Here is a 26,318-nt window from a genome sequence, read left to right as displayed (position 1 = left end):
AAATGAACCGTTACAAGATTTTTATGGCATATAGTAACAGACATATTCATAAGACAGTAGAAACACTGTTATAGTTTTTTTAAACTGATTACCTATGATATTAGCATATTATACAGTAATGTAATTTTTAAAGCAGTTATAAAACAGTAAAAAAACGAACACATTATTAATTTTACATTTTATGTCATTCACCTTATGCCTATGTAAGAACAGGCTATCATTTTAATACAAGTCTTGCTCATGATGAATAATTAGGCAATGAAGATGACCCAAAAATGTCTCATACAATTCCTGCCACACAGTTATTATATTTTCACATGAAGACACTCACACACATACATAACAGATAAGTTTATTCAATGTATGGCATGATAGTTATTTACTACTCATTAAGTGGAAGTGGATCATCATAAAAGTTTTCAATCTCATCATCTTCACACTGGATAAGCTGAGGAGGGGGAGACGGAGGAGGGGTTGGTCTTGCTGTCTCAGGGGTGGCAGAGGCAGAAGAGGTAGAAGAGGTGAAGGGGAAGGCAGAAGAGGCAGGCACACTCAGAATAACTTTACAGAAATACATTATAATTTCTGACTTTTTTGCTTTTCATTTCTCTAAAAATGTGTCTCTATGGTACCAAGCCTTCCACTGTCTGCTTTAGTTTCAGTGCCCACACCACAGAAGGGCCCATTGCTGTAAAAGAAGTCAAAGCAGTCTTAATAACTGGAACCCTTCTGCCAAGTGTCTAATGGCAGTTTGTTTCTTGGCACTGCTTCTTTATGTCTTCTTCATCTTCTGGCATTGATTCGGAAGCACTCATCTCCATCAAGTTATCTTCTTCAAGATATGTATCTTGAAACTCTTCACTACTCCCCCCCCCCCTTTTTGCCATATTCACAATCTCTTTCATGGTTTCTTTGATTGGATCTGTCATAAATCCTGTGGAGTCATGCACAACATCTGGACACAGTTTTCTCCAGCAGGAATTTATTGTTTTCAGGTTAGATGGCTTTCACAAATTTCTCTGTAACAATAGCATCCTTAGTGGTGTGATCCTTCTAGACTTTCATGATGTTCTATCAGAGTTCTCTTCTATAGTGTTGACAGTTTTTTCCAAAGAGTACCATGTGCAATGAGCCTCATAGATCCTTACTATCCCTTGATCAGTAAGTTGAATTAGAAGTGTTGTGTTTGGGGGGCAAGTAGACCACAACAACCCATTCAGTGCTGAACTCATGAGTTTCTGGCTGGCCAGGGACTTTGTCTAATATCATAAGGATCTGATATGCTCCCAGGGGCCTCTCTAAAATATTGCACAGGGTAGTAAAAAATTTCCATCCTGCTCCTATAATTTAGAAACCATCCTTAGTGTCAAAAGATAGGGTGAGAGGAGCTGGGAGCTAGGTCCTCTATGCCAACACAAATCAAAAGCTGAACAGAAGGGAAAAGAATGAACAGAACCATAGCAAGCAGCTCACATGCCAGTGATGTGCAGGAAGGGGAGGGGTGAGCAGGCTGTAGCACTGGGAGAGAACTGAGGGTGAGGTACGGGCCACAGCCTGAGCTGCTCATCTATTCAGGGTGGGGAGAGGGAAGCCACAGAGGTTGAGGGTCCAGGCCCAGCCTCCCACTCCACAGTTGGCACAGGTTCTCCCTGTTTGGCAGCTACTGTGGTAGGCAGTCCTCTAAAGACTCAAGGGTAGGCGCAAAGGTAGCATTACTGGGGCTGGGCTGGGGACCAGATTCTAGCACCACACTCTGAGCCAAGTAAGTTCCTGGGGATGAGGCTAGAGTCCTGTGTGCTCTGGTTCCTAGGCCCCCAATTTCTCTGCTGGGGCTGTGGTGAGCCCAGTATTTGCACCTCTCTTGGCCAGGCATGGACACACCATATACTAGTACATGGAGCCAGGCAACACTCAGAGAAGCCCTCCATGGCAGGTGGACGGGATGGCGGGGCAATAGATACCGCCATCCTGGGGCATACGGACCCTCCCCAGCACTGTCTAGACCAGGGGTCTTCAAACTACGGCCCGCGGGCCACATGCAAATACAAATATTGTATTTGTTCCCGTTTTGTTTTTTTACTTCAAAATAAGATATGTGCAGTGTGCATAGGAATTTGTTCATAGTTTTTTTTTAAACTATAGTCCGGCCCTCCAACGGTCTGAGGGACAGTGAACTGGCCCCGTTTAAAAAGTTTGAGGACCCCTGGTCTAGACCTTGTGCACCTGAGGGGAAAGCTCATCCTCAGAGCCCTCCTCAGGCACGGGCTCTGGGTGCCTTGATGCTGACTGTCCATCTTCAGTCCACTCGCCAAGGGGAAGCCGAGAGAAGTGAAAGGGAGCCGGGCACTGTGTCAGGATCTGTGATGTCCCCATAGCACCTCTGGAAGCCCCCTTGCAGGGCAGTGGTCTCAGATGCTCCAGGCCGGGATGCAGCAGCACAGGGATAGCTGGCAGAGAGGGAGATAGGTTGGGGGTGCCAGGCACCCACTCCTCCCTCTTCTGGGGCACTCGCTCCACTGTCATCACTCTCCTGGCGGTGCCACACATTCCTCTCAGGTTCGGCCTGGGCCTGCTGCTTGTGGAGCTGGTGCATGTAGAGGGCATGCAGGCTCATTTCAGTGGATGTATATTCTGACAGCACCAGGCTCTGCAGCTGTCCTTCCCACACACTGCTCCAAGAGCTGGCTATCCTGGCATGATACTGAGCCTGTCATGGTACTAGGAGCCCAGCCTGTGGAAACCTGACCAGGTTGCAGAGGGAAGGAGCACAGGGCAGAGGCGACTTCAGTCCTGTGCCTGGAACCCTGCAGGTCTCTGGGAAGAGAAGGACCATGGAAAGATGAGCCAGCTAACCACATTTGCAATAAGGCTCAATGGCTCAGACTCAGATTGTAAGGACTGAATGGACATAAAGAGAGCATTTTCATGGAGTAGACCCCCTTGGGCAAGGCCAGCAGCTACTCCATCCTGCTGAACCTGCTCCTTGAGGAAACTCAAGAAGGCCATGCTCTCATGTGGTGGCTGCCAGCTAGGTTGGTGATGGCAAAATGCATGTGTGACAACTCTTGCCCGCCCTCAGTTTGCTGGTATACTGAGGCCTTGGTCTGACCAGTGGATAGCCACCGGGGATGCACATACTGGCAAACATCCATCTGGACAAAGGAGCAGGTATCTCCAACATCAGCGACCTCCACAGTGAAATTGCAGAAGTCTATAATTTCCAGGGCCCGTGGATGCAGGCAGAAGATGAGGGTGAGGGGTGTGATAATGGGGCTCAGTAACTCCTCCAAGATGAACACTGCCTTGTACTGGAAGAGCTGGGCAAACTCGGTCCGGGTCTGCGCGCGGTGGGTGTTACCCCGCCAGTTGTCAGGCATGTAGTGGATGTGAGCAAGGATCAGGCGGAGCAGCTGCTCAGGGCAGAACACCTTGTGCAGGTCCGGGATAAAGGAGCACCGTCACAGTGACCCCCAGGAGTGTGACGGTGGTGAGGCCGTGTTCCACAGGTAACACATCTTCATCGTAGATGGGGAGGGCAATAAGCACAGCCAGGATGGAGCCAGCAAAGAGGGCGCATTGTTGGCCAGCAGTGTCAGCAGAGATGTCAAGAAGCAATTCATGTACTTGGAGGCTGGCTTGTAGCCACAGTTCAGACGGGACTGCAGCTCATGCTCCAGCTCGTTGAAGTGGCAGAGGTAGCCGTGTCCATAGAGTGACGAGCAACGTGCTCCCAGGGCCCCAGACTCCTGCTTCGGCACCTCAGCAGAGCAGAAGAAGGCATAGAGGATCTGCCAGATGAGGATGAGGGGGCACAGCAGGAAGATGGCGATGCCAATCCACAGGATGCGGTTGCTGAGGCGCCGGGCCAACTCTAGCCGTTGCCCCCCATGTTTGTACTTAGCCTTGAGGCTGCACTCATTGAGAAACAGAGAGCCAGGTCCACAGAAGAGGATCAGCTCAAAGTTGTACTTGAGGCTACAGGTGAAGAAGACAACCTCCCCCAGGCCAGGCAGGCGGAAATGCAGGGACAGGGGAGATTTGTTAACCACTGGCATATAGAATTGCCATAAAATTTAAAATAATTTATATGCAAAAGCCACGAGATCACTTTTTACTGCAAAATCCAATTTACTACAGAGACAATCTATTCACAAGGAAATGATTAGTGCCACCGGCATTTTTTAAAAATATATTTTTATTGACTTCAGAGAGGAAGGGAGAGGGAGAGATGAAACATCAATGATGAGAGAGAATCATTGATTGGCTGCCTCCTGCACACCCCCCGAATTGGGGATTGAGCCCGAAACCTGGGCATGTGCCCTTGACTGTAATAGAACCCGGACCCTTCAGTCCGCAGGCCAAGGCTCGATCCACTGAGCCAAACTGGCTAGGATGTGTCAACGGTCATTTTAAGTGCTCGTCACAACACTTGCACAATAGCAACAGGAGGTGGTTATGAAATTATTACATTAGTACACTATGTACTACAGTTAAGTTTATGCAGTTCTGATTTAATATTTTATCTTTACATTTGTTTACATTTCTCTCCACTGCAAATGGATTCATGTATGGTCTGAAAGTGTTTCTGTGTGTTAAGTTTTAATAAATTTTAACTTTTTACAATAGATCTGTGTATATTTTATGGTAGTAAATGGACTAATACTATTATTCTATGGTATTAAAATATACTATATCTAAATATATTTCATGCATTCATGACATACCTGTTTCATATTTTTTGATGCATGTATTTCTATGCTATGCAGTTCATCTATGAGTTTTTTCAAATTGTTGCAAATTTCCAAAAAAATTTCCAATATATTTACTGAGAAAAATTTGCATGTAAGTGAACATATGCCGTTCAAACCCGTGTTTTTCAAGAATCAACTGTGTATATATGTGTGTGCATATATGTGTGTGTATATATATTTAAAAATTTATTTATATATAGCATGATAAACTAAAAAGGTTAAATTCCTAATCTTCGAAACTATATATTCTTTTGTTTTTTAAATATGTTTTAGCTCAACCGCAGAGCCACACCACCTGGGCAGAAACTATATATTCTTAATCATATCCTTAGCACATATAGTCATGGAAAGATCACTTCCTGAAATAAATTATTTAATTCAGTGACTATCATAATCTTTGCAATTTTGACAACCTATGTAGTTAATTTTCAAACACTCTAGCCCTCTCAACACACAATATGACAATTTCTAAAATTGATTTTATTTTGATACATGTGTATGAATACTTCCATACTCCTTGAGATAAAAGAAGATACTCAGAGTGGCATAAAATTAAGGTAGCAAGTACAGTAGTCTCCCCTTATCTGAGATCTTGCTTTCTACGGTTTCAATTGTCTGCAGTCAACTGTGCTCTGAAAATATTAAATGAAAAATTTCAGAAATAAACAATTCCCACATTTTAAATTGCAAGCTACTCCGAGTAGCATGATGAAATCTCACACCGTCTCCCTCCACCTGCCTGGGATGTGAATCATCCCTTTGTCCAGTGTATCCACACTACATACACTACCTGCCCGTTAGCCACTTAGTGGCCATTTGGTTAACAGACTGACTCTCAGTGTTGCAGTGCTTGTGTTCAAGTAACCGTTATTTTACTTGATAATGACCCCAAAGCACAAATGTGGTAATGGCAATTTGTATATGCCAAAGAGAAGCCATAAAATGTTTCCTGTAAGTGAAAAAGTGAAAGTTCTGCCCTAATAAGGAAAAAAACTGTACAGTCATGCGCTACGTAATGACATTTCAGTTCAATGATGGACCACACATACGATGGTGGTCCCATCTATAATAATAAAAGTGTAATATGCTAATTAGACCAGATGGCTGAATGACCTTCCAGATGACATTCCAGACAAAGTTGGGGCTGCAAAGGCCGAGGCAAGCCAGGGCTGCAAGGGCCGAGCCCCTTGCACAAATTTTGTGCATTAGGCCTCTAGTAAGATTATAATGGAACTGAAAAATTCCTATCACCTAGTGATGTCATAGCACAACACATTACTCATGTGTTTATACTAAGTGTAAACACTCCTACTGCGCTGCCAGTCATATACAATTATGTACAGTACATAATACTTGATAATGATAATAAATGATCATGTTACTGGTTTATGTTCTTACTATACTATACTTTTTAATATTATTTTTTTAATTAAATCTTTATTGTTCAGATTATTACATTTGTTCCTCTTTTTTCCCCCCATAACTCCCCTCCTCCCAGTTCCCCCCCCCCACCCTCACTCCCCACCCACTGTCCTCATCCATAGGTGCACGATTTTTGTCCAGTCTCTTCCCGCATCTCCCACATCCCTTTCCCCCCCAAGAATAGTCAGTCCATTCCCTTTCTATGTCCCTGATTCTATTATAATCAACAGTTCATTCTGTTCATCAGATTATTTATTCACTTGATTCTTAGATTCACTTGTTGATAGATGCGTATTTGTTGTTCATAATTTGTATCTTTACCTTTTTCTTCTTCTTCCTCTTCTTAAAGGATACCTTTCAGCATTTCATATAATACTGGTTTGGTGGTGATGAACTCCTTTAGCTTTTCCTTATCTGTGAAGCTCTTTATCTGACCATCAATTCTGAATGATAGCTTTGCTGGATAAAGTAATCTTGGTTGTAGGTTCTTGGTATTCATCACTTTGAATATTTCTTGCCACTCCTTTCTGGCTTGAAAAGTTTCTGTTGAGAAATCAGCTGACAGTCATATGGGTATTCCCTTGTAGGTAACTGAGTTTCTTTCTCTTGCTGCTTTTAAGATTCTCTCTTTGTCTTTTGCTCTTGGCATTTTAATTATGATGTGTCTTGGTGTGGTCCTCTTTGGATTCCTTTTGTTTGGGGTTCTCTTCGCTTCCTGGACTTGTAAGTCTATTTCTTTCACCAGGTAGGGGAAGTTTTCTGTCATTATTTCTTCAAATAGGTTTTTTTTTTTTTTTTTTTAATATATTTTATTGATTTTCTTACAGAGAGGAAGGGAGAGAGAGATAGAGAGTTAGAAACATCGATGAGAGAGAAACATTGATCAGCTGCTTCCTGCACACCCCCCACCGGGGATGCGCCCGCAACCCAGGTACATGCCCTCGACCGGAATCGAACCTGGGACCTTTCAGTCCGCAAGCCGACGCTCTACCCACTGAGCCAAACCGGTTTCGGCTTCAAATAGGTTTTCAATATCTTGCTCTCTCATCTTCTGGCACCCCTATAATTCAGATGTTGGTACGCTTGAAGCTGTCCCAGAGGCTCCTTACACTATCTTCGTATTTTTGGATTCTTTTTTCATTTTGCTTTTCCGGTTGGATGTTTTTTGCTTCTTCGCATTTCAAATCTTTGACTTGATTCTTGCGATTCTCTGGTCTGCTGTTGGGAGTCTGTATAATATTCTTTATTTCAGTCAGTGTATGCATAATTTCTAGTTGGTCCTTTATTACAACATCGAGGGTCTCATTAGAAATTTTGAGGATCTCACTATATTTATCGGCAGTCTCACCAGTCTTTTCGAGGGCCTTACTAAGTTTATCAGCAGCTTCTAGACAGTTCTTGAGAGACCTTAAAAGTGTGGTTTTGAACTCTATATCCTCCATTTCTGTCAGTTGTGTCCTGTTTCTTTGTCTCCGCATTTTTTATGCTTTCTTGGTGCACCCCCTTGTGGTCTTTGTGCGCAGTCTTGTTGTAGTTAAGCCTTGATTGTTGTAGGTAATACTGGAGAGGATTTGACCTCCAGGCCAACTGACTGTGAGAATCAGCTGTGTCTGCAGTGGGAGAACTTCTGTCCTCTAGGGAGGTGCTAATCTAGCCTTTGCCTAAGGCTATCCCGCAAATGCCTCTGTGCAAGGCTTGGGCAGGGCAGGTCCCAGGGGATCAACAGGGCAGGTGGAGCGAGCAGTTATGGCTGCTCTCAGAGTCCCAGCAACGGCTGCAAACCTCGGAGAGAAAGCTGCCCTCGAGTTCGGACTGATGCCAGACAGTCCCACTTCTCCCATTTGAGTCTGTGTCCCCAGAGACTCGCCCGGAACTGGAGCTCAGAGCCTGAGACTCCCTCCGGACTGAAACAGACAACCGCGCCCTCAGCCACCAGCCCACTCCACACACACCTCCGCACCTTTGTATTTTCCGCACTGCACCTCCTCTGAGTCTCGGTATGCTTTTCTCTTTCCTTCTAGTTGTAGAATCGGTAATAATCTATTTTAGAATATGCTTTCTATTTATAAAAAAATAGTTTACTGTTAAACAGTATGCCAAGTTACTCCAACAGCAGCCTCATAATCTTGTGTTTACTGCATCTCTTGATTGCATCATTTTATCTTGTGCTTGATTTAATCTCATGTTATTTTATAGATTCAGTGTAGTCCAAGTGTAAAGTGTTTATAAGTCTACAGAAGTGTGTGAAACTACAAGTGCCTTCACAGTCACTTATCACTTACTCACTGACTCACCCAGAGCAATTTCCAGTCCTGCAAGCTCCATTCATGGTAATAGTGTACCATTTTTTATCTTTATAGCATATTTTTACTGTACCTTTTCTATGTTTAGATATGTTTAGATACAAATACTTAGCACTATATTACAACTGCCTAGAATGCTCAGTACAGTAACATGTTGGATATATAGCCTAAAAACAACAGGCTATACCATATATCCTAGGTATAGAGTAGACTATATCATCTAGGTTTGTGTAAGTGCACTTTATGATGTTTGCACAACAACAAAATTACCTAATGACATTTTTCTCAGACTATGTCATTAAGCAGTGCATAAATGTATGCTGAAGTTGCTAACATTTATGGTAAGAATGAATCTTCTATCCGTGAAACTGTACCGGAAAAAGCAATGTGTGCTAGTTTTGCTGTCACATCTCAAATTGCAAAAGTTAAGGACATAGTGTGTGATAAGTGCTTAGTTAAGCTGGAAAAGGCATTATATTTGTCAGTGGAAGACAAGAACAGAAAACATGCTCTGACTGAGGGCAACATGCTGCATCTGAAAACAATCTGTATGAAGACTTTAGCAAGGGACACCAAGACATTTACTGCAAGTTAGGTTTACTATACAGATAAGTAAACCTATTTGTTTTACTCTTACTTAATCTTAATCATACAATTTATTAAAATTAAATCTAAGAGTATTTAGTGTGGTTAATAAGAAATCAAAGCATGTTAATATAAAAATGAAGAAACTGTGAGAATTTTTGAAGGGGGCTTCTTAACAGATTATAAATATGGATACCTGCATGATGAAATGCTACTCCCCATGGTACAGTTTTTTGTAATATAGAGTCCAGTCCTGAAGGCGAATGTTTTAGCTGATCAATCACTTCTAGGAGGCCCTTTTGTTGCAGTATCACTGGTGAAAGTTCAGATGATTTTAGCAATCCTGTCACAAAAAACATTATCAACACTGTTCACCTCTGTCTGGGCTTCTTTGAGTGCTATCTGTGTAAGTCATTACAGAGCTAAACACAGGGGCAATGGTTCTGAAACTACTACATATAATAATTACCTTGACACCTTTTAAAAATCCTGATGACTGGCTCTCACCCCTGGACATTGTGATTAATCATGTACAACCTAGACATGAGGAATTTTAAAATCTCCCCAGGTGATTCTAAAGTTCACCAACGTTTAGGAAACATTGTATTACAGTGGGATCAGGCCCACAGGAGGGGACCAAAGGAACCAGCTGAAGGAAGGAGAGGATTATAGAGAACAACTACCACACACAGCCTAAAAATCAAAGTCCTTGCTCAAAGTGTGACCCACCAACCAGTGGTGTCAGAATCACTTAGAAGCCTAATTCTATGTGACAATTTTTTCTAGCCTCGTTGGTACCAATGAGATAATTAATCACATTACCTTCTGTTGTTGCCTCTGTGTAAACTTTTCCGCAGTAAAACCTTAACTTTCTGCAGAAACTGTTTTCTTACAGAATTTCCCAGAGTTTTGGATTTCTGAAGTAGTAAAACTTCTCATAAAATACATTCTTACTTTTTAACTTTTAAGATTACCTTTTCTTAAAATGTTGAGGACCCACAAAGAGTTGCCAAGATTTTATTATGCTGACAATTAAAATTTTTTAAAATTATCATTGATCAATATTTTTATTTCAAAAGTCACTTCAACATTTTAAAGTATTACTAGGGATAATTTCAGAATTTAAACTTTAGCTTTATGAAAAATGTGCAGCCTGTCTTTACTTTTCTGGGGTTTCATCAAGTCTAAGGCTCTAGTCCAGTGGTTCTCAACCTTCCTAATGCCGCAACCCTTTAATACAGTTCCTCATGTTGCGGTGATCCCCAATTTCATTGTTACAAATTGAACATAATTAAAGCATAGTGATTAATCACAAAAACAATATATAATTATATATCTGTTTTCCAATAGTCTTAGGCAACCCCTGTGAAAGGGTCGTTCGACCCCCAAAGGGGTCGCGACCCACAGGCTGAGAACTGCTACTCTAGTCCAAGCACTAGGATTTGGGAATCACTGCTATAAATCAAAATAAAAGAATCTCAAGCAAAGAAAATAAAAATTTTTCTGGTTATTAAGGAATATAAGTCACCATGGTACAACATAAGGAATATAAGTTGGCAGAGTACATAAAGTATCAATTAAGAGAGAACTAGAAAAGACAATAGAATGTTGGACCAGAGCCTATCCAATTAAACTTCAGGCGAAGTTTACTCATTGGAACTTAGCTTGAGATATCTATCACTTATCCTCATGATGCCACTGGTGTAATGAAGTCATAAAATATTCTAATATCCTATGACTAGAACTGGTCTCTGTCATTCTTACAGTTATCTTGGACCTCAAGGGACCACAGGGCAGTAAAATAAAAAATATATACTAGTGGTTATAGCAATATACTCAGTAATAAAAAAAAGAAATAAACTGATAAATGTAACAATCTAGATAAATCTTAAAAATATCTTGCTGACTGAAAGAAGTCAGACACAAAAAAGACACATACATACTATACAACTTCATTTATATGAAACCGGGGGCCCGGTGCACGAATTCGTGCACAGGTGGGGTCTGGCTGGCCCGCCCGGATCAGGGGTGGAGCCAGTCAAGGGGAGGGGCCATGGGCGGTTGGCCAGCTGGCCCCACCCCTGGTTGAACTGGTTGAACAAACAATTTGCACACTAGCTTTTTATTATATAGGATTATATAGGATTCTTACAAAAGGCATAACTAGTGTAGAAAAACAGAAAGCAGATCAGTGGTTGCCTGGGGCTTCGTGATATAGGGAAATATTAAAAAAGCAAAAAAAAAATATTTAGGGTGATAAAAATGTTCAATATGTTGATTATAGTGGGTGTTAAACAGGTACATATATGTGTTAACATTGATTAAATTATACACTTCAGCCCAGCCAGCATGGCTCAGTGATTCAATTAGTAACTTACCTTCAGCTTGATGGTGTAGATTGTAAAACTCATGGGCAATGTTGTCTGCCAGCTTCTCACACCATTTCTTTGATGGACAGAAAAGTAATACTGAATGGTTTTCACGAATGGTCTCATAACATAAACTAACAACATGGTCCTCATCTCCCTAAGAAAAGAAAGAAATAGCCACTCTAGTGGTACTTTCAAAACATTTTCATATCAATTTAAAGTCACTCATTTTGCTTCATGGGGAATTGTTTTCTACTCAAAGGCATAATAAAAATCAGTTACAAAGTCAGTAACAAAACAAGAAGAAAAAAAGAAACAAACCTCCTTATGATACAAGGTGAGAAGGAAATAGTTTCTATTCACTTAGCTAATAGTTATTGACCTCCAACCCTCAGACAATGAGGATGTAATGGTGAGCAAGAGAAAGTCAAAGTCCTATCTTCAAGGGGTTTAGGTTTCACTGGGGAAACATTAAAGTACTAAACAAATAAATGTAAAATACACTCATAAAATGTACTATAAAAGTGTTTTATTGTGTTTTGAGGCCTCATATTTGACATAAATTTGACAGATCTAAAAGAAAGGTTTCCCTGAGAAAATGATGATTGAGCTGAGATGTGAAGGAGGGGAGGCATTAGCTTAATCAAAGGTAAGTGAGGGACAGAGGAAACATTTCAGGCAGAACAAAGAATAGGTGAAAGCCCAGTGGTGACTCAGTGAGTTCTTAAAATTGGAAGGTCAGTGTGTATAATTGAATTAATTCATCCATCCACTCACTCACTAAACAAATATTTACTATATGCCTGATACTGTTCTCAGCACTGGGGATGGAGAACAGAGAAGGAAAAAAAAGCTCTGCCTTCAGAGTTCTACTCCAATAAGAAGAGATAGATAATAACAAAAACAAGACAGGTAAAACGCTTAGTATATTCAATTTTGAAAAGTGATAAGAAAAAAAATAATAAAACAGGGAAAATAGGGACCAGGAAGAGGAGGACACTGTAGTTGATACAAGGTGGCTAGGGGGCCTAAGAACATGACATTTGAGTAAAGGTCCAAAGGTGAAGAGTAAACTATACTGCTGCCTGGTGGGGAAAGCATTCCAGACAAAGAGAACCTGAGGTGGGATATTCTTGGCATATTATTGAACAGCAATGAGGCGATGGAGGGAGTCAGAAGAAATATAGATGAGATTAGGGCACTAAGAGGGTGGGGGCAGATAATGTGGGCCTTGTAGGCTACTATAAAGACATTCTAAATGGCTTTCATTCTTTTTTTAAAAAATATATTTTATTGATTTTTTACAGAAAGGAAGGGAGAGGCATAGAGAGTTAGAAACATCGATGAGCGAGAAACATCAATCAGCTGCCTCCTGCACACCCCCTACTGAGGACGTGCCTGCAACCAAGGTACATGCCCTTGACCAGAATCGAACCTGGGACCCTTGAGTCCGCAGGTTGACGCTCTATCCACTGAGCCAAACCGGTTAGGGCTAAATGGCTTTCATTCTAAATGAAACAGGGAACATCACAAGTTTTTTAGCAGAATGCTTACATATTTGATGTTCATTTTAAATAGATCACAGGCTCCTGGTTTAGGCATAGATAGAAGGGGACCAGGTGGAAGGAAGTAGAGAGCAATTAGGAGGCTATTTCAATAATTCAGGTAAGAGTTGAAAGTAATTCAAAAAGGGTAGAGTCATAGACAGGTAATAGAAGAAAAAGATTGACAGAGGAGTAAATGAATGTTTACATATATAATTATTGAAGTAACCAAGTCATAGTCAAGTGAAATTTATCATTACAGAGCAAAGCAACTGAATAAGATTCCATATCGGGCATGCAGAGACTACAAATGCATATCTATGAGGGTACTGACACATGAATTTAGTCCTGATCCCAGCTCTAAACTTACCCTTTGCTGGTTCAATAATCAGAGACACAATTCTGCATAAAAATAGAAGATGCCTCATTTCACAGATGGTGAATCAGTTCTCTAAGCTCAGGATTGAAGAATCAGGCTTTGCCTGGCCGGTGTCACTCAGTGGTTGAATGTTGACCCAGGAACCAAGAGGTTACCAGTTCAATTCCCGATCAGGGCATATGCCCAGTAGGGGGTTTACAGGAGGCACCTGATAGATGAGGTTTCTCTCTCATCGATGTTTCTATGTTTCTCTCTCTATCCCTGTGAATTAAAACTTTTTAAGTGTATTTAGAGGTGTGGGAAGGAATTTATCGAGCACTTTCTAGATGCTAGACAATTTTTAAAAATCCTATTTCATTCTTATAATAGTAAAGTATTATATTTCATTTTACACATGAAGACACTACATTCAGAGAGCTTTTGTGATTCAACTAATATCACAGCCGTATCAAGATAAATTGAGTAACAGAGGAAAGTCTGTCTGATGACAAAAATGATGTTTTTTTCCACTCTACTATATACTTAACGTTAACTACCCCTTAACAAAAGTTTAATTTTCGACATTAGTGTTTAGTACTGACTTACCTTCACTTGTAGCATGGGTTGAAATTCCCTCACAAGCTTCATTGAAGAGTCATATATGGAATTTCCAATTTTTACTGACTCCACCAGTGGTACAGGACGAAAGTCAGTGTGGTAGAGTTCAGCATTCAACCAGGAAGCCACAAGCTCCAAATTGGGAAGAGTAGCACTCATGCCTACGATCTGCACGGCATAAGACAGAGGACTGGCTAAATCTGCTTGGCTGTGAAAAACAAATGAAATCAATGTCAAAAGATACATAGTATTAATTACAAATAGTGCTGCTAACAACATTTTTGGTCATGTCCCTTGGTGCCACATGCATACATTTCTTTAGGGTATACCTAGGAGCAAAATTACTGGGTCATAGGTGATCTTCAATTTTCTTAATGTCCAACTATTCTCCAAAGAGACAGTACCAACGTGTTAGCCATTTTGGAGAGTGCATGGCAATGTCTCTTTGAAGAGGTAATTTACATTCCTTTGATTGCTAATCAGATTAAGCACCATTTCATGTTTATGGACTATTTTGATACCCTTATAAATGCCTGTTCAAGTACCTTACCAATTGATATATTGGGTTCTGTTTTTTCTTATTAATTTGTAGCATTTTTTTAATGTTCTGAATAATGGTTTTCCTTGTCATTAGTTTTTGCTTTTGTCTATTTATTTCCTTCTACTTTCTGTGGCATTATTTTACAATTCTTTTTCTAAGTTCTTGAGATGGACAATTCATTAATTTTTCAAACAATCTTCTTCAATAATGTATACATTTAATACTAACAATTTCCCTTTAAAAACAACTCTTGCTGCATTTCACGAGTTTTGTTAGGAAATATTTTTTATTATACTTTCAGTTCAAACTATCTTCCAATTTCTATTGTGATTATTTTTTTTTGACTCAAAATGGATCAAAATGTATTTCTCAATTTCCAAACACAAGGGAATTTTCTAATATGCTTTCCTTATATTTATTTCTAGCTTAATTCCACTATTGTCAGAGAATATATTTTATTTGTTTATTTATATATTTACTTTTAGGTTTTCTTACTTACCTGTAAACTGGACTGGATCCTACCATCTTGCACATTTTGTCATTCCTTACCAAATTCTCAATTCTTCTAGTTTCCCCCATTATCTAGCTATAACTAATGTTTCTTTTTTTTCCCCTTTTTATTGAATTTATTGGGGTAACATTGGTTAACAAAATTATAAAAGTTTCAGGTGTGCAATTCTACAACACATCACCTGTAGACTGTATTGTGTGTTCATTACCCCAAGTTAAGAAAATATATATATATTTTTTAAATATATTTTATTGATTTTTTACAGAGAGGAAGGGAGAGAGATAGAGAGTTAGAAACATCACTGAGAGAGAAACATCGATCAGCTGCCTCCTGCACACTCCCCACTGGGGATGTGCCCGCAACCCAGGTACATGCCCTTGACCGGAATCGAACCTGGGACCCTTCAGTCCGCAAGCCGACGCTCTATCTACTGAGCCAAACCGGTTTGGGCAAGAAAATATATTTTAAATAACTTAAATCCTTTAAAATATGTTGCTTTAAGAACCAGCACATGGTAAATTTTTTGGTAAATGTTCCATGTATAACTGAAAAAAAAATGTTTATGCTTTTATTTGGAAGTTATTCTACACTCATCCATTAGGTCAAATTTGCTAATTGTATTAGTTATATCCCTACTGAGTTACAGTACTGCAGGAGATGTGTTAAAATCGCTCTACACTGAGCCCTGACCCATGTTGCTTAGTTGGCTGGGCATTGTCCCATGAACCAGAAGGTTGTTGGTTCAATTCCCAGTCAGGGCACATGTCCAGGTTTTGGGCTCAGTCCCTGCTGGGGGTATGTGAGAGGCAGCTGATCAATGTTTCTGCCTCTCCCTTTCTCTCTCTCTAAGAAAATAAATAAAATAAAAACCTTAGCTCAGCCATTGTGGCTCATTGGTTGAGCATCGACCCATAAACCAAGAAAGAGGTCACAGTTCGATTCTCGGTCAGGGCACATGCACAGGTTGGGGGATCTGTCCCCAGTTGGGGGCTTGCAGGAGGCAGCCAATTGATTCTCTCTCATCAGGGATGTTTCGCCCTCTCTTCCTCTCTCCGAAATCAATAAAAATAAAAATCTTAAATTAAAAAAAAAAAATCTTTCTAAACTGAAAGAGAAAAGCTCCCAGATGGAAAGAATCTATTGAGTATCCAGCTCATGAATGAAAATAAACCAACACCACGACACATCAATATGAAATTTCATAACACTGCAGAAGAAAAGAAGTTCCTAAAAACTGTCAGAGAAAATGAAAATATTTATACAAAGGATAAAGGATACACATGACATTGAATTTCTCAATAATTATGAGAAAATAATGTCTTAAAAACCCTAATTTTTTTAAACCTTGACTTTTTCTAAATTTTTAATTCTTTATTGTTGAAGTATTACATGTCTCCTTTTAAACCTTGACTTTTATACCTAGACAATCTATGAAATAACTGTAAGGCATTTTCAGACATGGAAATTTTTTTTTAAATTTATACTCACAATAGCTTATACTCTGAAAGAAAGTGAAACCTCCTGAAAGATGTCCCCACTAAAATGAGGAAGTAAATCAAGAGAAAAAGCCAGGTAACCCCCAAAAGGGGCTCTAACTCAAGCAAAAAGCTATGGGAATGGCCCCGCTGGTATGACTCAGTTGGAGCATTGTCCAGTACACTGAAAGATCGTGGGCTTGATTCCCAGTCAAGTTAGGGCACGTACCCAGGACAAACCGGGGTGCATATGGATCCATGTTTCTCTCTGTTTCTCCCTCTCTCTTCCTCTCTCTCTAGAATCAATGAAAGGACATCCTCAGGTGAGGATTTAAACAAAAAGAGAGCTAGATCTTCATTTTTCATATAAGAAGTCCACATATAATGTTAAAACTAAAAACTCAAGTAGCTGCACTTAGAGATACCACTGTAAATAAAATTTGTATAAAGCTATAAGAATTGAAACTAGTTGCCTCTGAGAAGTGGGAGAGAAAAATATGTTACTTTTAAAAATTAGCCTTGACTGGCCCTGTGAAAGGGTCATTCGACCCCCAAAGGGGTCGCGACCCACAGGCTGAGAACTGCTGCTCTAGTCCAAGCACTAGGATTTGGGAATCACTGCTATAAATCAAAATAAAAGAACCTCAAGCAAAGAAAATAAAAATTTTTCTGGTTATTAAGGAATATAAATCACCATGGTACAACATAAGGAATATAAGTTGGCAGAGTACATAAAGTATCAATTAAGAGAGAACTAGAAAAGACAATAGAATGTTGGACCAGAGCCTATCCAATTAAACTTCAGGCGAAGTTTACTCATTGGAACTTAGCTTGAGATATCTATCACTTATCCTCATGATGCCACTGGTGTAATGAAGTCATAAAATATTCTAATATCCTATGACTAGAACTGGTCTCTGTCATTCTTACAGTTATCTTGGACCTCAAGGGACCATAGGGCAGTAAAATAAAAAATATATACTAGTGGTTATAGCAATATACTCAGTAATAAAAAAAAAAGAAATAAACTGATAAATGTAACAATCTAGATAAATCTTAAAAATATCTTGCTGACTGAAAGAAGTCAGACACAAAAAAGACACATACATACTATACAACTTCATTTATATGAAACCGGGGGCCCGGTGCACAAATTTGTGCACGGGTGGCCAGGGTGGGGATGGGCTCGCCTTGCTTCCCCTCAAGCTTTGCTGCCACAAACTCCTCTGTTCCCTGTGGCCAGAACAGAGAAGTAGAGCAGCCCTTGGCAACCCAGGGAGCGGGCAGCCCTGCCCATCCCAGAGCCATGCAAGGCACAGAAAATAATAATAAAAATAGTAATTCTATTACAAAAGTGGTCAGCAATCAGAAATTAAGAATGTTTACAAAATAATCTAAAATATTTCTCATCCTTAAGTAGTTATTTGGGACAAAAATGAACTACTATGAGTTTGTACTAAATAAATACTACTCTCCTTTAATTTATGTAACTCAGATTTATTATGAACTTTGGCAGACACTTTCTCAACATTGTTTAGAATCTCAGGAATGTAGTTATTTCAGATACTCACCAAGATGCTGATTTCTGAGTAATATAGCAAATCTTGGTCAGCAAAAGTTCCAGCAGATACCCTCGGTGAGAGTCTCCCAGCATATGCAATTCATCCACAACCACAATTCCTAAAGAGATTTTCCAGATACTAGCTTTTACAGAATTCCACAAGTCCAAGGAGAATTTTAAAGACTCAATATCTTATATCTTATGCAGTTAGTAGCTATGATTCAATATATTACTGGTCATACAAATTTCTAATCATAAAACAAAAATCAGATTCCACATAATGGGTAATTCTTTTTTAACATTTTTTATTGTTGATAGTATTACAAATATCTCCCATTTTCCCTCCTCTGACTCCCTCTTCCCATTCCCTACCTCCCCTCCCAGGTGGATAATTCCTTTCTAAAATATTCTGGGTATCATAATTGCTCCTACTACAATGTATTCTGTATCTAAAAATCAATGATTAGCTAAAGTCAGGGCTAAATCAGGGAACACTGCCTCTTATTACTCACTTTTTAATTGATAACATTGTAGAAATTTATGTACAAAGAGATATCAAAGACATCTATGATAGTCAGTATATTGACTTTTATATGGGAAAAACAAGCAGGGCAATCATATTGATGTTAGAAAGTGGCTTAGAAAAACAGAATCAAATCAAGAACGAAATGATTTTAAGGGATAGTTCTGTTCGATTGTGGTAAATGAATGATACACCCTATTACAAAACATAAATAGGGTCATAAACCCCTTCTCTACTGCTTGGAGAATCAAACCAGTCTTTGCACTTGGAATAATGCTGAAGAATTACTGAAAATTTAGAATCAACCAATGCCTTCTTCAGATAAATGTTTACATAACATCATAGTTTCCACATGCACTGGTATCCCCTCCCAACAAATCCTCCCCACCAAAATCAAGATCTTTCAGACCATTTCCTGACACATGGTGCTCCTTTTCCTCATCAGTAAGCTATCTCCAAATTATGCTGTATGATGAGTTTTTTCAGTATTTATTCATTCATTCATTCATTCATCCAAAAGGTGTTATGTTACCTAGTGTGCCAGGCACTGTGCTAGGCATATTGCCAGGCATATTGGCTATCTAATCTAATAAAAGAGAAACATGCAAATTGACCACACCTCTGTTATGCCCCAAGCCATGCCCACCAGCCAATCAGAGCAACTATATGCAAATTAACCCAACCAAGATGGGGGCCGGCAGCCACAGAGCTGGAGCAAGCAGGAGGCTTGGTTGCCCCCGGCGTTGGAGGAAGCCAAGCTTCTGGCCTGCCCTGAACAGCTGTGACCTCTGCTCAAGGCAACAAAGTTTCAATTATAGAAGATAAATAAATCCCAGATACCTGCTTCCAGCCAGCCTCCACTGGGAACTTGGGTGGCTGGGGGCCATGGCCAGCCTGCAAACATCCATCAGCCCCTCACCCAGGCTGGCCACACCCTCATGGGGTGAGGGTCCCCGCTGGGGGGGTTGGCCTGCCTGCAAACAGCCATCAGCCCCTCACCCAGACTGGCCACACCCTCATGGGGTGAAGGTCCCCGCTGGGGGGCTTGGCCAGCCTGCAAACAACCATCAGCCCCTCTCCCAGACTGACCAGGCACCCCAACAGGACCCCCCACTCTCAAGGGGGTGTGGCCAGCCTGCAAACAGCCATCAGCACCTCATCCAGGCTGGCCAGGCACCCCAGGGGGGACCCCCATCTGAAGGGGCTGTGACCAGCTTGCAAACAGCCATCAGCCCCTCACCCAGGCTGGCCAGGCACCCCAGTGGGACCCCCACCCTGATCCAGGACACCCTTCAGGGCAAACCAGCTGGCCCCACCCATGCGCCAGGCCTCTATCCTATATAATAAAAGGGTAATATGCAAAATGACCCTAACAGCAGAACGACTGGGAATGACTGGTCACTATGACACACACTGATCATCAGGGGGCAGACACCCAATGCAGGAGATGACTCCTGGTGGTAAGTGTACTCCCACAGGGGGAGCTCTGCTCAGCCACAAGCCAGGTGATGGCTGCCAGTAGAGCGGTGGTAATGGGAGCCTCTCCCACCTCCTCAGCAGCGCTAAGGATGTCCGACTGCAGCTAGGCCTGCTCGACACTGGCAAGTGAACATCCCCCGAGGGCTACTGGGCTGCCAGAGGGATGTCTAACTGCCAACTTAGGCCCGATCCCCCAGGGAGCAGGCCTAAGCCAGCAGGTGGTCCTCCCCCGAGGGGTCCCAGACTGCGAGAGGGCACAGGCCTGGCTGAGGGACCCCCCGCCCCCAAGTGCACAAATTTTTGTGCACCAGGCCTCTAGTAACACTTAATAAAATTCTATTGCAATCCCTCAAGATATTTAAAGTCCAATGGGGTGTCAAGAAATGACAATTCTGACACAAACTGATAAATGTGATTTCTTTTTCCAAACTTTATAGAGCAGAGCCCAAGTCTTATTAATCTCTGATTACACTCCCCACCTCTACCCTACTGCAACTTTATCATTTAAATTCACCAGAATCTCAAGAAGTAGCTGATATTCTTGCTGCTTCTGTTGCTGCGACAATAATTCTCTTCCTGTTACTACCTCAACATAGGGGCCTTTCCTAAGTGGTATTTAAAAAAAAACAAAACACAAAAAACATTAAGGTAGAAAATCTTCCTAGAGTCACAAGCTCAAACACAATGTCAGCTTCTGTAGCTCTCTACCATTTCTCTGCTAAAAGGTAGCCTCTGAGTACAGGCCTAATCTAAATACCATAGCACCAGAATATAATTAATACACATACACACTAACTGCATAGATGGCAGATCCAGCCCCAGCATGCCTCCTTCTATTGCAGGTAAAGTTTAGACAGGAAAGAAGCAATGAGAAATGACTTGAGGGCTCAAGGATATCCTCTGTGTTTTGTAAAGGGCAAAAATACAAGGAAGTGGAGTCAATAACAGCAGCAGAACACAAAACATTTTCCCCCACTCCCACCTGTAATGTTGCTAACATTACAAATGCCAATACTCACCTCCAGAAGCAGATGATAGACAGTAGAAGAAAACATGGGACATAACAGAAATCACAACAGCTCCACTCCATTCCACCAAAAAATAACAATATAAAGTATTTGCTTATTTCCTAATTTTCTTACCTAATAAATTCATCTTATTTTCTTCTATGAGGCGATTGACCAGACCATTGGCTCTCTCAATTGTGCAGACAGCAATATCCAAGGAAGAGAAATGCCCTTTTGGAGACGTACTGCCCATATAACCATCTACTTTTATTCCTACTTCCTGAAAAAGACTCTGAATTGAGTAAGAAGAAACAATACTGGTGAAAATATTTTATATTCATGATTTGTAAATTGATTCTATTCCAGATCAGAGATATAAGTATCTAACATTAAGTATTTATCAGATTACTGTTAGTTTTTCCTGGACAGGACACACTGGTTCTTTCTACAATCATATACTTTAAAAATGAAGTTTAGAATTGGTAAAACTCAATAGAGTCAAATAAAATTAAGTATGCCATCTTAATGACAGCATTTTATAATCAAAGCAGTTCTAAGAGCTATTTATAGAAATTAAAATTGGAGAAAAACCACCTTACGCACTAACACTTTTGATCTAACAAACAAGAAACTAGCTCTTTCTTTAACGCTAATGTAACACTATAAGAAACAAATTTATCCCATTAACTTTTATATAATGGAATAAAAGTTTTCAAAATTCAAATGCAGTGGGACTTTGTTTTGTTTTGTTTTTTAGTTTAACTTTTAACTAACATACCTTCTCAATAATAAGGATCCTTTCATCATTTTGTTACTTTGGTCTAAGTTGAGAGGATGTTACTATGTAGGACCAGCTTTGTTGGCTATATGGCCTCTGAAATAACTGTTAAAAAGATTTATAGAACCATAGAACTTTAGAGCTTTTCATTCAGTAAAATATTTCTGAGTGTTTATTGAGTTAACCCACATTACTAGGGTTAACATCCTTATTTGACTAATGAAAAAAAACTGAAGCCCAACAAATTATGTGCCTGGCCTGAAGACATAGTTAGTGGCAAAACTGGGACTAGAACCCAGATTTTTTGGATTACCAGTAATAATCTTGTCATTCCAACAGCATAGTTTTTTCACAGTCATGGGGGGTGGGTGGAGGTGGTAGAGAGCATAGAGGGGATAAAAGGTGAGGGGAAAAAATAAAATTAAATTTAAATTCATGTAAAAAAATAATATTTATTCTATTTAATAAAATACTGTATTTGTAAAAATGCCCTAAAAAATCAGTGATCCTCAAACAAATAAAAAATTTTGTTACTCATTTTTGCAGAACAAAGGAACAGATCACAAGCCTGGAACTTTACCTGGGACTTAAGCACTAATAAATCTTGTTCTTTATCCCCTGAATGTTTCCAAAGGACCCCTCAGATAGGATGAGATATGCTTCCTTACACATTCTTTCCTTTCCATGCTTCAGTCTAGTCCAGTGATGGCGAACCTATGACACGCGTGTCAGAGGTGACACACGAACTCATTTTTTTGGTTGATTTTTCTTTGTTAAAGGGCATTTAAATATCTAAAATAAATATCAAAAACATAAGTCTTTGTTTTACTATGGTTGCAAATATCAAAAAATTTCTATATGTGACACAGCACCAGAGTTAAGTTAGGGTTTTTCAAAATGCTGACATGCCGAGCTCAAAAGGTTCGCCATCACTGGTCTAGTCCTACTATTCAGTTAAAATGCTGACTCTTAATTTGCATGTTTATATGCTAGTAGTATTCTATTTACTTCCTGAGGAAAAGTTTATCAATTTTAACAGTGTTCAGCAATTACTCTTAATTTGATGGCACGTTCTCCTTCATGCACGTTTCCCTTCATAAATGGGCAATACTGAAAGTTACATTGGGATGCAATAAAATAAACTTTATTTTCCACTTGCTTTTATAATTCTATTTCAAATGAATAAAACCATGGCTGCCAATAACAGGCATTATCACAATTCCAAACTTAGTACAAGAACATTACCTGGAGATAGTATTTCTTCTCCTTAGCCACAGAGACAAAAGGCAGAATAAACAAAGCTTTCTTCCGCATTTCCAAAACCCGCTTCAAAATAAGTAATTCAGCAACAAGAGTCTTCCCAGCACTCGTAGGAGCTAAAACGTGTTATTCCACAAGGTTATCACAAAAAGAAAACATATTTTATATACTGCATTAAAAAATGTTTTAAACCATATCCACTAACTATAGAGCTTAAGACTACCTTACCATTAAGGCCCAGCAAGCCTTTGAAACCTTTATATCCTGAAATGCCCCTGACTTTAAACTAGCTCTCTGAAATCTCACACTTAAAATAGGGAATTATTAAACAACTCTTTATATCAACAATAAATGATAAATATTGAGTACCTAGTTTGTACTTAAACATCCTTTCCTTTGAGTACTGAATGGCTAAAAGCCCTTCCTTGGGAAAGCAGATGAACAGCTTTTATATACTGCGATAGGAACTATGCTATAATTTGAGTGAGAGGAGCTTGTAAGGAAGTTTATTAAAAGGAAACAACTTATAAGAAGGGACGAAGGGAAGAGGCAAGGAATGCCAAGCAGAGAAAAACAGTATGTGCAAACACATGGAGGAAAGCCTGACATATTCAGATGACAGTAATTTATTTAGTAAGCCTGAAATATAAAACAAGTAGGGGAGTGAAAACAGAGATATGAATGTGCCACACGATAAAGAGTTTCATAACCCCATCATGAAAGGAATTTAGAATTTATTCTAAAAGCAATTCGGAGCAACCATGAGTTTTATGAAAAGGAGTGACAAGATCATATTTGTACTCTATGGGGATCACTTTGACTGCAGAAGCAGAGCAAGACCAGAAAGAAAAAAAATAAACTAGTTATAAGGCTATTGCATAATCTAGAAGAAAGATAATAGTGAGCATAATCTATAAAAGAGATAAAGAAAGATAGTAAAACAGGTAATGGACTTGGAACGGAAAGAGGTAGTCAGAATCAGTTATTAGAGGTTATAGACACTGGACATAGTGATTAATTGACATGAATTGGTGATCAGAGTTATGAAGACACCCATATTTTGGTTTTTAGCAACTGAAATGATCAAGCCTCTCAACCACTACCACAGTTCACATTTACTGTGTACTTTCTATGTGCCAAAAAGCTGTTCTAAGTGCTCTCTCATGCTCTCTCTCTCTAGTGATTTGCAAGGTTACACAGCCAATACATGGTAGAGACAGTTTTCAAACCCAACCAGTCTGACTCCACAGCCTGAAATTATATCTACTGACAAGTTATCTACTTTTTGCAGCAATAACAAAAAACCTGATGACTCACAATTTCAGAGAACTAAGGAAGTACATTTTACCAATAAATTAGTTCCTAAAGTCAGTATAGCAAGTTCCTCACCCTACACATAGTGCAGTTGACCTGTCCACCTCGTCTGTTAAAAGTATGCATGTCCGAGTTGCCCCTGACAGCCCGTATAAATTTTCTATAAAGTATATTACATGTGGTTTTATGTATTCAATCCTGTACAAACAGGTCAATTTATACGCATATAATTTATAATGTTCATAAACTGTAAAACAATTGAGACTGGAGGAAGAGCACATTGCACATTTACTCTGGGACACAAGTTTGTTGAGAGGAATGGCAAGCAGAATAGCTCTCTTTAAGTTGTCTTTTTTTCCTTCCCCAACCCAGCCATATAACGGATTTTGCATAACTTAAATATGCATATGAGACTCCACTTTTCATATATATTTTAAGATTTTTTCTAGTTATAAAGCACTGTCTCAACCACCTTTTTTAAAAAAAAACAAAAAACCATAACTACCTCAATAGAGTATTCACTTTCATAATGCCTTTAAAATAAAAGAAATTAATTTGCACAAATTTAAATACCTGAATAGACTAAATTCTTTCCTTCCAGAACCTCTCCAAGCAAAAGACACTCTGCCTGCCATTTAAACATCTTTTTTACACCGAAATTGTGGTATTTCTCCAGAACCGCTGTAGGAAGTCCCCAATTTGCCAACAGCAGCTTGTCTATTTGATCATCAGGAATTGTTTGCTTGCATTCCCCTTTCAGGAAAAAAAGAAAAAAGTTAACTAATAGTTGAATTTAACTTAACATATGACATCCGTGGTGAGCCCTCCGCTGTACTTTGGAACTCCTGCGTCGGGAGGAAGCCACATAAAGCACGCCTGCCATAAAGCACGTCCAGTGAGGAATCTGTAAGGAGTACTGGGCGCTTTTAGGAGAGAGCCTTCTGCAGGGGACGAGATTTGGCCAACGAGGAAGCTGTTTCTGCAAAGCTCCAAAGACCCAGAAAACACTTGAATGTTACTGCCACGCGGTCGCCGAAGATAAGCTGAAAAGCACGCCCTTGTCTGGACGGAAAGTGACCTGCCACGCCGGCCCCGAGTCACAAACTGAGACGATGACTTAGAAACCTAGTAGATCGTGCTAACAAGCAAGCTCCTCGCGGGCCGGACACCTCCCTACACAGAGCGCAGCTGACCTGTCCACCTCGCCCCTGTCCCAGAGGCCTGGGAGTACCTGCTGCTGCGGCCACACGGCGGCCACTGTCCTTCCAGCTGCGCCCCAGGCCGGCGGGCGGGCTCAGCACCGGCTCCGAGGGCAGCAGGCGGCTGTCACTGCGGTCAGCGCTGCTTCCCAAGAAGGAGTCCGAGTCTGATGTTGAACGCCGCCGCTTCCCACCCCGGCGCGGGAGACTCATCGCGATCCCCTCCCGGCTGTTCAGCGACAGCCACAGTTCCAGCGTCCTCCCCTTCGGGAGAAACCCGGCCCGGTGACAGGTGTGCCTGTCATCTTCCCGCCGGGTCTTCAAACGCAGCCTCCCAGCCCGCCCCGGAACCATCGAGTTCCCAGTAATGAGAGTAACCTGCGGACCATAGAGTCGCGGGGAGGGAGCGGCTCTGGCTGGCGCCTCAGACCTCCCGCCTCCGTGGTTGGCTAGTGTGGGTCCAAAGAGGCGGGGAAAAGACTTCGCCTATGTAATCTGCATTTATAATCAGACTGGCTAAACATTATGCATTCGACCATTTGAATAGCAAGGTTTACTAACTTCGTAAAATGAGCTGCCCATAATAGGTAGATCAAGGGAAGTAAGTCCTCTTAACACATTGGTATCTTTTTTTTTTTTTAAATCATGATACATTATGTGTGCAAAGCATACAAATAAAACCTAAGATTTCTAAAATGGAGTGGAATCTGCTCCTTTCTC

General features: G+C 40.5%; 1 protein-coding gene across 2 annotated transcripts in view; it reads right to left on the bottom strand.

Annotated features, from left to right (window-relative positions):
• POLQ (DNA polymerase theta) overlaps positions 1–25,939 on the bottom strand; it is a 98,879-nt gene extending 72,940 nt beyond the window's left edge. For both annotated transcript variants that reach the window (XM_059687715.1, XM_059687716.1), the window contains exons 1-8: positions 25,631–25,939; positions 24,973–25,152; positions 23,071–23,201; positions 21,183–21,339; positions 18,049–18,157; positions 13,939–14,158; positions 11,440–11,587; positions 9,258–9,404 (exon numbers count right to left, since the gene is read on the bottom strand). In XM_059687715.1, the coding sequence (XP_059543698.1) occupies positions 9,258–9,404; positions 11,440–11,587; positions 13,939–14,158; positions 18,049–18,157; positions 21,183–21,339; positions 23,071–23,201; positions 24,973–25,152; positions 25,631–25,811 (1,273 nt within the window). In that variant the 5' untranslated portion in view covers positions 25,812–25,939. The remainder of the gene's footprint in view (positions 1–9,257; positions 9,405–11,439; positions 11,588–13,938; positions 14,159–18,048; positions 18,158–21,182; positions 21,340–23,070; positions 23,202–24,972; positions 25,153–25,630) is intronic.
• Between the last annotated feature and the right edge of the window lie 379 nt (positions 25,940–26,318).

Source organism: Myotis daubentonii, chromosome 3 (assembly GCF_963259705.1).
Source record: "Myotis daubentonii chromosome 3, mMyoDau2.1, whole genome shotgun sequence".
NCBI classification, from domain to species: Eukaryota; Metazoa; Chordata; class Mammalia; order Chiroptera; family Vespertilionidae; genus Myotis; species Myotis daubentonii.
Note: the sequence above shows the minus strand (reverse complement) of the source record. Positions and strands in the feature narration are given on the sequence as shown.